This window comes from Petaurus breviceps, unplaced genomic scaffold, assembly GCF_028583685.1.
Source record: "Petaurus breviceps papuanus isolate PSGF00001 unplaced genomic scaffold, PetGlider_PUasm1.0 175, whole genome shotgun sequence".
NCBI classification, from domain to species: Eukaryota; Metazoa; Chordata; class Mammalia; order Diprotodontia; family Petauridae; genus Petaurus; species Petaurus breviceps.
Genome location: NW_027185764.1, coordinates 52,750,744 through 52,763,797, shown reverse-complemented (window position 1 = coordinate 52,763,797; position 13,054 = coordinate 52,750,744). Strand labels below are relative to the sequence as shown.

At 36.9% G+C, this 13,054-nt stretch overlaps 1 protein-coding gene across 3 annotated transcripts in view; it reads left to right on the top strand.

Moving 5' to 3' along the window:
* The first annotated feature begins 207 nt into the window (after positions 1-207).
* The window catches only part of LIX1 (limb and CNS expressed 1), a 66,743-nt gene continuing 53,896 nt past the window's right edge, over positions 208-13,054 (top strand). Inside the window, exon 1 of one of the 3 annotated variants that reach the window (XM_069085157.1) lies at positions 208-452. In XM_069085157.1, the coding sequence (XP_068941258.1) occupies positions 371-452 (82 nt within the window). In that variant the 5' untranslated portion in view covers positions 208-370. The remainder of the gene's footprint in view (positions 453-13,054) is intronic. The other 2 variants (XM_069085159.1, XM_069085158.1) reach the window with 2 other exon arrangements.

Genomic DNA, 13,054 nt, shown 5'->3' with positions numbered 1-13,054 from the left:
ACAAAAAGCCAAAATCAGTCTTCTTCAGTCCATTCAGGCAATATTTGGAAGGAAAGGGAAAAGCCTTTCACATGATTAGTTTCCGCAGCTAGCCTGTAGGTGGGTGTGTTTAACAGAAGGAAGCCGTAGGAGCTAGCCTGTCAGCTAGCCTTTGTAGCTAATTAGCTCAGCATAAAACAAAGATAAGTGAGCCAGGGAGGAGGGCCCACTGAGAGGTCTTTAGGTTCTGGGCAATGTCTGATTGGCAGATGTTAAAAGAGATTCTTTGGTAATCCAGTGCATCAATGAACTGCACAAATTCAGTACAGGGCTGGAATAATTCAGGCATGAGGACACTTTGTGCGTGCAGTCTCGAAAAGACAGAGCCAACATGGATAGAACCTTGGAATCCCTGAAACACATCATTGCCCAAGTCTTGCCTCACAGAGACCCAGATCTTGTATTTAAAGACTGTAAGTACAGAAGAAAAGAAGTTTCTTGACTGTTCAGATAATAGTTCTAAAATGTTCTAGTCACATCCTATTTACGTTTTGTTTCTCTTAAGTCTTTCTGTAGCTGGGTGATATGGTATAACTGATGCTTAACTCATTCCTGATTTCTGGAAAATGATTCCCTTTCACATGGGAATGTTGCTTACTGTATTATTTTGCCTGTGATATGTTCCACTAATATTTTAGAAATCTTTCTTTGAGAAATAGCAGTCATTTAGAGTTCTTTTAAAGATTAAATTAACTTTTCAAAAAGTTATTTCACAATTGTGAGAGTACAGCTGAAAGTATCTTTGAAATGATAAATGATTAGTGCCTTAATCTTTAGAATTAATTTTCTTCTTCATGACTCAGCTATAGAAGGTAAATTGGGCACTTCTTTTAACCTATTAACATGTTAGTTTATTGCAAAAACTTTCAAGAAAAATCAGTCACCTTTACAATTTTTTTCTTTCTGTAACCAACTTTGAAATTATATTCTGTAGTTAAAAGGTCAATAAAATTGCCTGAGATTTCTGCCCTGCAAAATATTAACATGAGATTGCCACATGCTGATGACAAAAGCTTATTCAGAATCTGTTTGATTTTCTTTCCATTAATAATGCATAATTATGAAATCAAATCTTCCATTTTTAGCAATGCCATTCAACTGTTTGTCATGTAACTTGGTTTCTGGAACCAATTTAATATCCTGCTCCAAAACAGACTATCTGTATATTTTGTCTTATCTACAGTAGGTTTCATATTACAAAGGCTGGTGAGATTGGACTTTAGGTAGAGAGCTATCTGAAAGGCAAATGACATGTGGAACAATTTTTGTAGTCCAATAATTTACAGATTTCTCCTTTGTATCTGTAGTTATGCAGCTTCTGTCTTCCTTGGTAGGTCTTCGATTTGGCATCTTGATTTCTGAGAGCTGAACAAGGTTGCTTGCCAGGTGTCATGTTTGTTTAAATTACTCATTTGGAGGCAATGGAGAAAGATTTTTTTAAATGGTACATTGTTTTGTTCTGGCAACTTTTTCCTTCTAAATTAGTTGGAAGTTACTTTGCCCCTTAGGCAAGATGTGACAGGCATTATTTCATCTTGACTTGTCAACAGCTGCATTTGGTACTTGCCTGGATTCCAGGCTACTTGAAGTAATAAGGGAGAAAAGGAACCTTCCTCTCCTCCATTAGAGTAAAATTCATTAATAAAAGAGAAAAGGGTCTTTGGGTGATCCAGTTGATGCTGATTATAAGAGGTTCTTTGAGTCTCAAGCTTAGAGTTTGGGGTAGTGAGAAGTGATAAAAGGTAGCAGAGAGCAGCTCCATCCCGCGGTCTTCTCTGAGCCCTTTATGGGCTCAAGAGACTCACTGTGAGAGTTATAGAAATTGAAACAGCATGCCCCTACCTCCTGGTTAGAGGCAAGATCAGTAACATCCACAGTTTGGGATAGAGAGTGGAGTAGAAGGCAAGAGGGAAAAGAAATGACTTTCAAGAAACCATCATCCCCATATAAGGCATCTCAATGTTTCCAGGGGCATAACATTATACTTTTTTTAATATGACAATTAAAATTTGATCAGATGGGTTAGAGAGGGATCACTTACCTCACAGTGCCTTACCATAGTGCCATGAATACCTAGAGCTGTGCAAAAATGAAATTGCTAACCCAGTGTTATGCCCCATGGCTTTCTTTATGCCCTATGCTAAATGCCCAAATAACTAGAAGACCGACAGAGTATATTCTTATACTTAACATCTTTATAATGTTGAAACATCCAATTACCATGTGCATGACATAAATGGGAAAAAGATTATTTGCATTTTTGGTGCTGAATCATAGCAGGTTCATATGTAATTACATATATATATTTCTTTGAAAAGAAAGAAGGTATGCTTTTCAAAGATGGTACATGTACCCCCAGTTTCTCTGGCAGAAGAGACTTTTGCTGCTATTGGGCTCACTGCCCTGGCCTCTTCACGAGAAGGACTGCTTCCAGCAGGCCTGCTGGGAGAATCAAGAACAGGTGTAAATTCTCTGCTCCAACTGCCTATCAATGACTGGACAACTGGCCTTTCCTTCTGTTTCTCTACCTCCCATCTCCCAGCCCCTAATACCACAAAAAGTGGGTCATAGCTTGGCACAACACTTTTAAAAGGTTTCCAATCCCTGACTCACATAGGAAAGGGGGGGATTATTGGATAAAAAAATAAAAAGTCCAATTATTCTTTTATTACTGAAGCCAAGTGGTTAATGGTGAGGGTGGTGAACAAAGTAAAAACACTGTAGAAATCATCCCCAAATTCCACAAAAATTGTATGCTTTTTCCAATGTTCTGAAGCAGACATTTAAACCTTTGAAGCCTGTTCCTCCACTTGGTCCTGCATGGTCTTGGACAAAATCAGTCCAACTCTCTGAGCCTGTTTTCCCATCTCTAAAATGAGGGGGTTAAATTCTAAATGTGGGATTTTAGAGTCAGAAGAAACCTTAGAAGTACTTTTATTTTCTCCTGCTCTAAATCATAAGTTCAGGTCTTAGGGGAGGGAGTGCAGGTAAATCTGGACTTTCTCATAAGTTAAGGTGTGAAAAAGCAACTTATCCTGAGACAGAGGTGAATGTGGATTATCTTCACCCAAGTAGAAATACTTTGAGAATATTTTCTTTTCACAATCTACTGATCTTAGATAGCACAATGCATAGCATTTCCGTTAGGTGATATGTTAGATAGTCATCACCCAGGAGTGATGGGCTTTTCTCACTAATATTTGGTAGAAAAAAATAACAAAGTGAGATGCGGCTAGGTGGCGCAGTGAGTAAGACCACCGCGCAGTAAGACCTCCGGCGCAGTAAGTAAGACCCCTGGCTAGGAGTCCAGAGGACCCGGGATTGTTTCCAGCCTCAGATACTTAACACCCACACAAAATAACTGGCCGTGTAACCTTGGGCAAGTTGCTTAACACCAATGGCTTAAAAAAAAATAAAAATAACAAAGTGAGTATTTTCTGATCATTTTACAAATTCAAATTAATTTTTTTTAAGTCTTTCTTATTTCCCCCAGTTACTACTGCTCTTGCCACTTCAAATTACCTTGGCCTGGGTTCAAAATCTGATTCATATACTAGTTGTGTGACCCTGGGTAAGTCATTGAACCTCTCCAAGCCTCAGTTTGCTTAGCTGGAATAATAATAGCATCTACTTTACAAGGCTGTTGTGAGGATCAACTGAAATTGTGTAAAGCACTTTGCAGACTTTAAAGTGCTAAAAATCAGAATTATTGTTCCTGGGGATGTTATCATCATCATCATCATCATCATCATGTTTTATTCCTCCTTTTTTTACTCTTCCCCATCATCATTTTTTTCCTTTTCCCCATCCTTTTTTCTCCTCCTCCTTCTAAGACTCATCAGGAAAAATGCTATCCTCTTCCACAGAGAGAGATCATGAACTCTGAGTACAGACTGGAACATACTTTTTTCACTTTCTTAAAAAAAAGATTGTGATGTGAGTTGGCAGATTTGGCACCCACACAGACAAAACAATAAATCATTGAAGGGATAGTGTCTATACAATCACTCTCCATCTGCCACATTTAATTTTTCTGTGGCCATAGTCTTGTCAAAATTGTCTTCCATATTGGGAAAAAGGATTACAGTTGTAGCCCCTGGTAGTAATTATTAGGTTCTCAATATTTCTTTGGCAAAACTGGGAAATTCTCTGTCCACTTAGCTACCTAATAATATAGCATAGAAACAAAAGAAATTTTAAAACAACATAGAAGCACAACTAAACAATGAAAAGAAACACATCTTCCAAAATGCTAGCTGCATTGCCTGTATGCTAGAAAGAGAACAAATGACTTTCTTCATTTCCATATCCCTCCTCCCACCAGACTGAAGAGACAGCTGGTAGCTCAGTGGATAGGGTACTGGGCTAGACCTGATTCCAAATCCAGTCTCAGATACTTATTAAAGTCACTTGACCTCAGTTTCCTTAACTATAAAATGGGGATAATAATGGCACCTACCTCGCAGTGTTGCTATGAGGATCAAATGAGATATTTGTTTTATTTTTTTAAAGCAAAACAGTACAGTGCCTAGCACATAGTAGGTGCTATAAAGCAAAACAGTACAGTGCCTAGCACATAGTAGGTGCTATAGAAATATTTATTCCCCTTCACTAGTTGGAGAGAAAAGCAGGAAATAAATGGTGGAAAAGTAAATGAAACCTGCTCTTTGCTTCAGGGGTAGCAGAGGTGCTGTGAATGAGACCCACATGGTCACATAAACCACTATCTGCTGTGTAAGCCTAGATTGCATTCTCTCCCTCTGGTTGGTCCCAGCTCACCCACTGTCTATTTGAGTAGGGGCACCACTCTCCTTCCTTCCCAATGGAATCACTTCCATTGTTGTCCTCTCATAGCTGTCAGGTAAACAACAGCCACCAGCCATCACTGTGTCCCGTATCTGGATGGATTGGAATGGATTCCCAGAGAGCACCCCATCCTGATCCCCTCCCATCAGTCTGTCATGGAAACCACTGCACAAGTCTTTCAATGTCAAAAGCCATGGCAACTTGGAGAACTCTCGGCTATGCCTGTCCGCTGACAGGCAGTCACTTCTAGCCCACCAAGTTTCCATGGTAATGTCTCTAGTGGAAAAGCAATCTGTGCCCAAAGCTAGGGTATGTTAATTATTCTTCCCTTCTGTGGATGTGAGCTGGCCTTTAACCGTACAGATGTCAATGATATCATCACAATGTCATTAATATTTTTCTCCCCAATATGATTAATACAACAGTAAAATGAAAATATCCATTCAAGACACAACTATTTCTTGGATGTAATGTATTTACATAGTTAAGGTGAATAAACTTTTCCATTTGGAATATGTCTAGGTTTATTTATCTCGAACTGGTGAGCATTTTATTTTAAAAAGAAAGAACATTTTACTCTTTTCTAGGGTTGGGACCAGACTACAAGTCTAATTTTTTTAAATTCTTTTAATCATGGTTTTCACTAAATGCATTGTAAGATAACAAAAATTCTTTGACAGATAAGTGTTCATAAAAGGGGCATATTTTATGAGTCAAATTTTTATATACTTTCACTTTATTCATTTAAAAAAAAGCATTTGAGAGATGCAAGTAATCAAGAATAAAACCCCTCAGAAATGCAGTATTAGATATTACCACATCAAGTATTTCTGCATGAAAACAGCAATAAATTTCAGGGTGCTTGCTAGCTAAATTTAGAACACTGATTACATTTTTATTACAATAATTTGAATTCTGGTCATTTTAACTCTCACGTTATAGGATTTATGAGCCAAAGTCTATTCATGTTTAATTTCATATATTTATTTTTATAGCTATTTGAATTTTTAAAAGGAAGGATGCTGATTTCATTCCACTCAACTAAAATATGAGTGGCATATTTTTTAAAAATCAGAGCACATTAAGTACATTTCCTTTTCTCCTTTTTTTCCCAATAAATATACCATGGGGCAGAGATAAACTATCCAGCCTCAGAGAAATTCATCCTGCCTGAGCCAAAAGAGTCAGCTTTAAGGAATGCTATCCTAAAATCTTAATACTAATGTCTGCTGTGATTTTATTTATTCCTTTAAAAATAAGGCTAAATGGATTATAATACAATATAAATATTGGACATCAGTCTTGTAGTGAAACCTAGTGCCTTCTTCCTACTCTGCTGTCTCTTCTCACCAAAGGTTTTTAACAATATAGATTTGTTAGCCTGAACTCACTTTTAACAACTTCTGAAATGCATGTGTTAAGTTACAGCCCATAATGGGACACAGCTGCAAGAGGGTGAGTGCTTAAGTTATGATTTTTCTGTTTAAATGATATGGTTTTTACTGATTATGTGCTACAGATTGATTTAAGAAATGTAAGACAACTTTAGAGGCCTTTCATAAAAGAATCTTCTTTATTTAATACATTTCAGATTCTAGTTTTAACTCAAAAGGCTCTTACATTTTCTCCACGTTTAAAGGCTTATTTAAGTTTAGTCTGTCAAGGTAGTTAAAACAACTCTTTCTCCCACTCTTCCCCCCATATCCAATCCCCAACAAAATTCCTTTAAGTTTAAAATTGACAAAGTAAACAATTATTAAAATCTTATACCCACTTTATCCTTTGTCCATGAAATGTGCAGTTTGAGTTATGAGTTTTATTTAACTATCATTTATATCATGCTTTTGCAAAGTAGTTTACAAATATCTCATTTTAACCTCACAACAACTCAGGTAGGTGTTATTATTATTAATCTCATTTTATAAATGAGGAAACTGAGGCAGACAGAATTAGAGACTTGCCCAAGGTCACACAGCTAATAAGTATCTAAAACCTGATTTTTAATTCAGGACTTTTTCACTCCAAGTATAGTTTTATTCTTACTTCAATACTTCAAGGGATTCATGATTTTTTTTAAGGCATACTTTTTTACTATTTCTTGTTGTTCAGTTGTGTCTGACTCTTCATGATTCCATTTGGGGTTTTCTTGACAGAAATACTGGAGTGGTTTTCCATTTCTTTTTCCATTTTCTTCTCTTTCCTCATTTTACAGATGAGAAATTGAGGCAAATGGGGTTAAGTGACTTGCCTAGGGTCACACAACTAGTAAGTGTCTGAGGCCAGATTTGAAATCAGGTCTTCATGACTCCAGGCCTGTAGCAGCAACCAGTGGCATACTCAGGATGACTGATAGCATAGGTTCTTAGATCTGTTTTACTAGGAAAGATAACTGTTCAAGGGGTCAACAGTCTTTTAAATTATATTCATTAGTTCAGGGGAAAAGTCAGCACCCTGAACTTCAGAGAAAATACAAACAGAGAAATAAAGACCAACAGACAGGGCTTCTAACTGTCTGGGAAATTAACACAGATCAACAGACAGATATAACTTCTGACCAAGGCAATACATACATAGTTACCAGAGAAAGAAGCACCAACATCTGGGTTTTTCAACCGGGGGGGGGGGGAAGGGGGGTTCCTTAACAGCTCCCCAGAATCTCATCTAGTCAGATCACAAGAACACTCTTCCTATGAGTGAGCCCCAAAGCAAAATGCTAACCTCAGAGTATATGTTCCCTTTTTACAGCTGAAGGGCATCACAACTCTCCTGACTCAGTGCCTAATTAGAAATTAACAAAAGGTGAGAAAGCCTTCCTACAAGCAAGCTTCCCCTAAGCAAACTTCCCTTAATGGACTCCACATGAGGCCTATTAATGATCAGGGAAGATCTTATATCCCATTAACATTACAAGGCCCAGCACTATTCACTAAGTCACCTAACTGTCTATATTTCATTTTGAAGTTAATATTCAAAAGCCTTCTAGCATGGGAGAACCTGACCATGCTTACAGTATACATATCCATCAAGAACTCAGAGATGCCACTACATTATGGTGAACCATTGAAGAAAGTAGCATCAGTTAAAGTTCACTTTTTTGATTAATATCTGTTATGTCCCATCCCACTTAGCCAGGAGATGGTAACTTTTTAATGTTGGAATGCCAAGTGCCCTTTGGCACTAATTGTCTAACTACTCATGTAGCACTTCCAAGTAACTATTTTGGAGGCCGCTAGATGACTTAGTGGGTAGAAGCTGGAACTGGAGTCGGGAAAATCTGAGTTCAAATCTGGCCTCAGACACTTGTGACTTCATGCCAGTCTCTTAACTCTGTTTGCCTTAATCCAATGGAGAAGGAAATGGCCACGGAAAACCATTCCAGTATCTTTGCCAAGAGAAAACCCCATGGACAGTATGTTCTACAGGGTCACAAAGAGTTGGATACCACACAACAACTCTTTTGCATACTCATTACCTTTTAGGTTTACTATCCCAAATTAGACTATCACCTTCAAAGGGCAGGAATGATCTCTTATTTTTATTTGCATTTCTCATACCACCATCTACCTCCTTTGTTTCTACTTACTTGCTGCTAAATAGAGTTGGAGAAAGTTACACATTGTTGACTGCATTCACTACTGATTTATATTATCTAATCTTTCACTTGGTTCTCACTGCAGCAAGGCAGTTTTTTATTTCTCTCTAACTGATGATCTCACACACCACAGAAGCTGTTGCATACCTTCTCTTTTCCCCTTAGCCTTTTGTACCCGTAATTCCTCCTGTCCTTACAGCTGAAGATCTCGCCTCATACTTTACTGAGAAAATAGAGACTATTAGCTCTAGGATTCTTTTTCTTCCTTCTCTACATCTCACCATCCCTTGATATCATCCCCCATTCTCTCCTCTTTTATATCAATCTTTGATGAAGAAGTGGCACTTTTCCTTTCCAAGGCCAGGCCCTTTCCAAAGTTACATCTAACTTTGATCAAATCTCCTTCTGTCTCCTTCAGAAGATTCTACCATCAATCATCCCCTCTCTACTATTCAATTTTTTTCCCAATCTTCTGGCTTCTTCTCCTTTACCTACAAATACACTCAATTCTCCTTCATCCTTAAGGGGGAAAAACCCCTCAAATTTCATTAAGATGAATAGTTGTCATAGTATTATGGCACTCAGTTTCGACAGTGACTACTAAATCAATCATTTTCTTAATGTCAGGAAGACATATTGTTAAGTATATGATTAGTTCTCAAAAGAAGAAAAGCAACCTACCAACAATATATGGAGAAAAAATGGTCCAAATTGCTAATGGCAAGAGAAATGCAAGTCAAACAACCCAGATTCCATCTCATACCCATAAGATGAGCAAAGATGTCCTGAAAGGGAAAATCACAATTTTGGGAGGGGTTAGGGGAAAAAAGACGTATGAATTCACTGTTAGTGTAGCTGTGAATTAGTCTAGCAATTCTGGATGGCAATTTAGACCTGTATTCAAAAACTCACTAAATTATATATAATCTTTGGCCCAGTGATATCACAACCAGGTAAATAATCCAAAGAGGTCAAAGAAAGAGGAAAAAGACACACATGTAGAAAAATATTAGTAGTAGCACTTTTTTGTTGTAGCAAAGGGCTGGAAACTATGTGATGTCCATCAAATGCAGGATATCTAAACAAATTATGATACATTATAATGGAATAATATTGAGCCTTGAGAAACAACAAAAGGAATGGATTCAGAAAAGCCTAGGAAAATTGTTGTGAATTGTGAAGAGTGAAAAGAATAGAACCAGGGAAATGATTTATGTATTTACTGAAACATTGTAAAGAAAGGTAACTTAGAAAGAAGCAAGATGGCACCTAGGTAGCGCAGTGAATAGAGCACTGGCCCTGGAGTCAGGAGGATCTGAGTTCAAATCAGACCTCAGACACTTTATACTTACTAGCCATGTGACCATGGGCAAGTTACTTAACCCCAATTGCCCTGCCCTCCCCCCTCCAAAAAAAAAAGGCAAGACATCAAAAAGAAAGAGAAAGAAAGAAAATGAAGAAAAAAGAGGATGATCAAAGGGACAACAAACATAAGGAGGAGACAAGACGGGAAAGGCTTGAGGGCAAAAGGGAGCAATTGGCTGTGGCAATGAGAAGAGCCATCTCTCTCTGAGACTGGAGCAAAGGACAGAATCAAAATGACATAATGGTGATTAGATGTGCAGAACTGGGAAGAAGAGAGAGCTCAATATTGAGGGCCTCATTTTTTTCAGTAAAGTATGAGTAGAGAATCTCTGACTTTTTTTCATTAAAAAACAAAACAAAACTATTGAAGAACAAAAAGGTTTATAGGTCATTTGTATCCTTCAAACATACCAAAGGACCTACCAAAGAGAATTTAAATAGGGTGATATGGCAAATAAAATTAAAACTAGTACACATTATTCATTCAACAAACATCAGTTAATCACCAACTATATACTATATGAAAGGCAGCAGAGCATAGTGAATAGAGGACAAGTTTGGGAGTCAGAAAATCTTAGCTTCAAGTTGTCTCTGCCATTAGCTACATGACTATGAGCAAATCTCCTAACCTTTCAATGTCCTAGGCAGCTCTTTAAGATTATAAATTACAAAGAAGTTGTTAAGCTATAGTGATGGAGAGAATTTCCACACTAGGAGTTCCACGCACAGAGTAATAGATGTGAAATGCTTTGAATTCAAATATCATTTCTGTGTCAATTGCATTTGAATATCAAGTTTACCAGGCCCTTTCAAATATCCAGTTCAAATACCTCTTTTGATCCACTTACTATCCTTGTAAGATTAGTAGGACAGATAAGTGAACTGAGACCCTGAGTTAATGGGAGGATTAGGATTAGAACCTAGATCTTTCCACCCTACTATTATCACTATTCAAAGCACATATGATTAATGATGGATCAATAGCAATGCCTTCATTTGAATCCTTTTATCCAATCATGCCTTAACCACTCTTTGAGTACCTTCTATGTAAAGATTATTATGTTAAGTATTGGGGAAGATACAGAGATAAATACAACTTGGTACCATACCTCAAAGAGTTTAAATGATCTAGTAAGGCAGATATTGACACAAATACTTATAAGAAAGTAAAACATTAAAAGTGCCCAAAAGACACTAAAGTACAATAAGGGGCTATGAGGATGGAAGGATTTTTTTTATTGTGATAAAAATATTCTATTTCTCCTCAAATTTTCATTGAATACTTTGTGTGGATATTTTCTTCCACCCAATCACTCTCAATTTTGGATTTTATGTGTGTATGTGGTTCCACCCCACTTCACCACCCTGCCAGTAGAATGTAAGCTCTTTGAGGGTAGGGGCTGAATCACTGATCTTTGCATCCTCAATACTCAGCACAATGCCTTGTATATAGCAGGTATTTACCAAATATTTAAAGAATTGATGTGTAGGGTGGATCCAAGAAGGTTTTGTGGAGGAATTAACATTTTGTTAACAAGAAACTTTCTTTTGGTGCAGATGGCTTCAGTGGGGGGATGGGGAGTAGACCTTACTATGTGCCCCGAACTATGATAAACACATTAGAAGCATTATCTCATTTCATCCTCACAACCTTAGGAGGTAGAGACTATAATTCTCCCCATTTTACAGTTGAGGAAATTGAGGCAAACAGGGATAAATGACTTGCCCAGGATCACACATCTGAGGCTGGATTTGAACTAAGATCTTCCTGACTCCAGCACTCTATCCACTGTGCAGGTGCTTGCTTTACAAATCATTTTAATGAAAAAGCATTGTCCACTTCTCAAGATAGTTACAAAAGAATCGAGAAAGAGTTACCACTATGGCAACGATCAGTCTGGATGACCATTTATACTTCGTTAATTCAAGGATCTATGATTTCATCCATTCTGGGTATTTCTTCTACCAGAGAAGAGAGTCACCCCTTTATGACTAAATAAATAATCATTAACGACTACATTGGCTGAAAAAGTCATTACCCTGAAACAATCCTGGTGGTGTCTCCAAACAAATCAGCTGATCTTCCCAAACTCTAAGTCTTTCTAGTTTTATTGGTCAGAGCTTATGCTCCATCCATCTAGCTTTGGAGAACACAGTCAGGTCATTTCCATACCATGATGAGACATCAGGATAGGGCTTTAATGTAGGTCCTAGTAACAATACTACTGACAGAACTACTCAGTTAGCCAAAGCAATTCAGTTTTCCATGAAACTCTACGCACAGTTATGTTATCAGATTTTCACACTTAAAAAAACCCAACCTATTAGCAGGATTTATAGAAACATGCCATTTTTATAGTTTTTAGTTTTATAATGCTTATATTCTGAGGATAGGTACTAAGAGATTGAGTCCTTTTCTGTTGAATGTCCAGTGTTTTCAACTATACCGAATACTAGTGAGTAATGTGAATACTGTTAGTATCAATATTATTATTAATACAATTATATTAATGATAATTAATATCAATACTAAGTAATATTAATATCATGATAATACAGAATAATTACTGTTATTAATATAAATGTTATTTTTATCATTTTATCAGTTTTTAATTATTGACAGTTATTACTTGTAATGAGAAGGATTTTGAACAATACCTCAAATACAAAACCATACAACTTTTTAAAATAAAGAGGTACCCCTATTCCCTGGGGATTGGGAGAATTTGAGAACTGGCTTTCCTACAGAGTGGATTTGTTTAGCTACAGTAACTTTGGAATGAAAATTCAGGGGCACCAACTCAATGGGCTATGTGGTACTTTTAGGAAATCAATCAATCAATTTTATTTAGTAAAAAGAGAACTGTATAAATATGAGTTGATAGTTCTGTCTCTAGTGGGGAACCTGTGGCAAGATTTCTGTGGGAAATAATGGAGACAGATATTTTTTCAAAAGCTGCAAGTCTCAAATACTATGTAACGAAATCAACATGATATGATTTGCAGCTTCTTCAGGTCCTCAGAGGTCATTTCATACAACATTTGTAATCAAACTATGACTTTTTAAAAACCTGCAGCCATGTAATAATAGACCATTTATTTGGTAAGTTCCCCCTATATCAGTATCCTTGTTATTTTCCTAACCTTTTCAAACTTCTATTATGGAAATGCTTGTGCTATTTCATAAATAAAAATAAAATAAAAGTTTAAAATATATGTGTATATATATACATATATGGGTATGTGTATGTA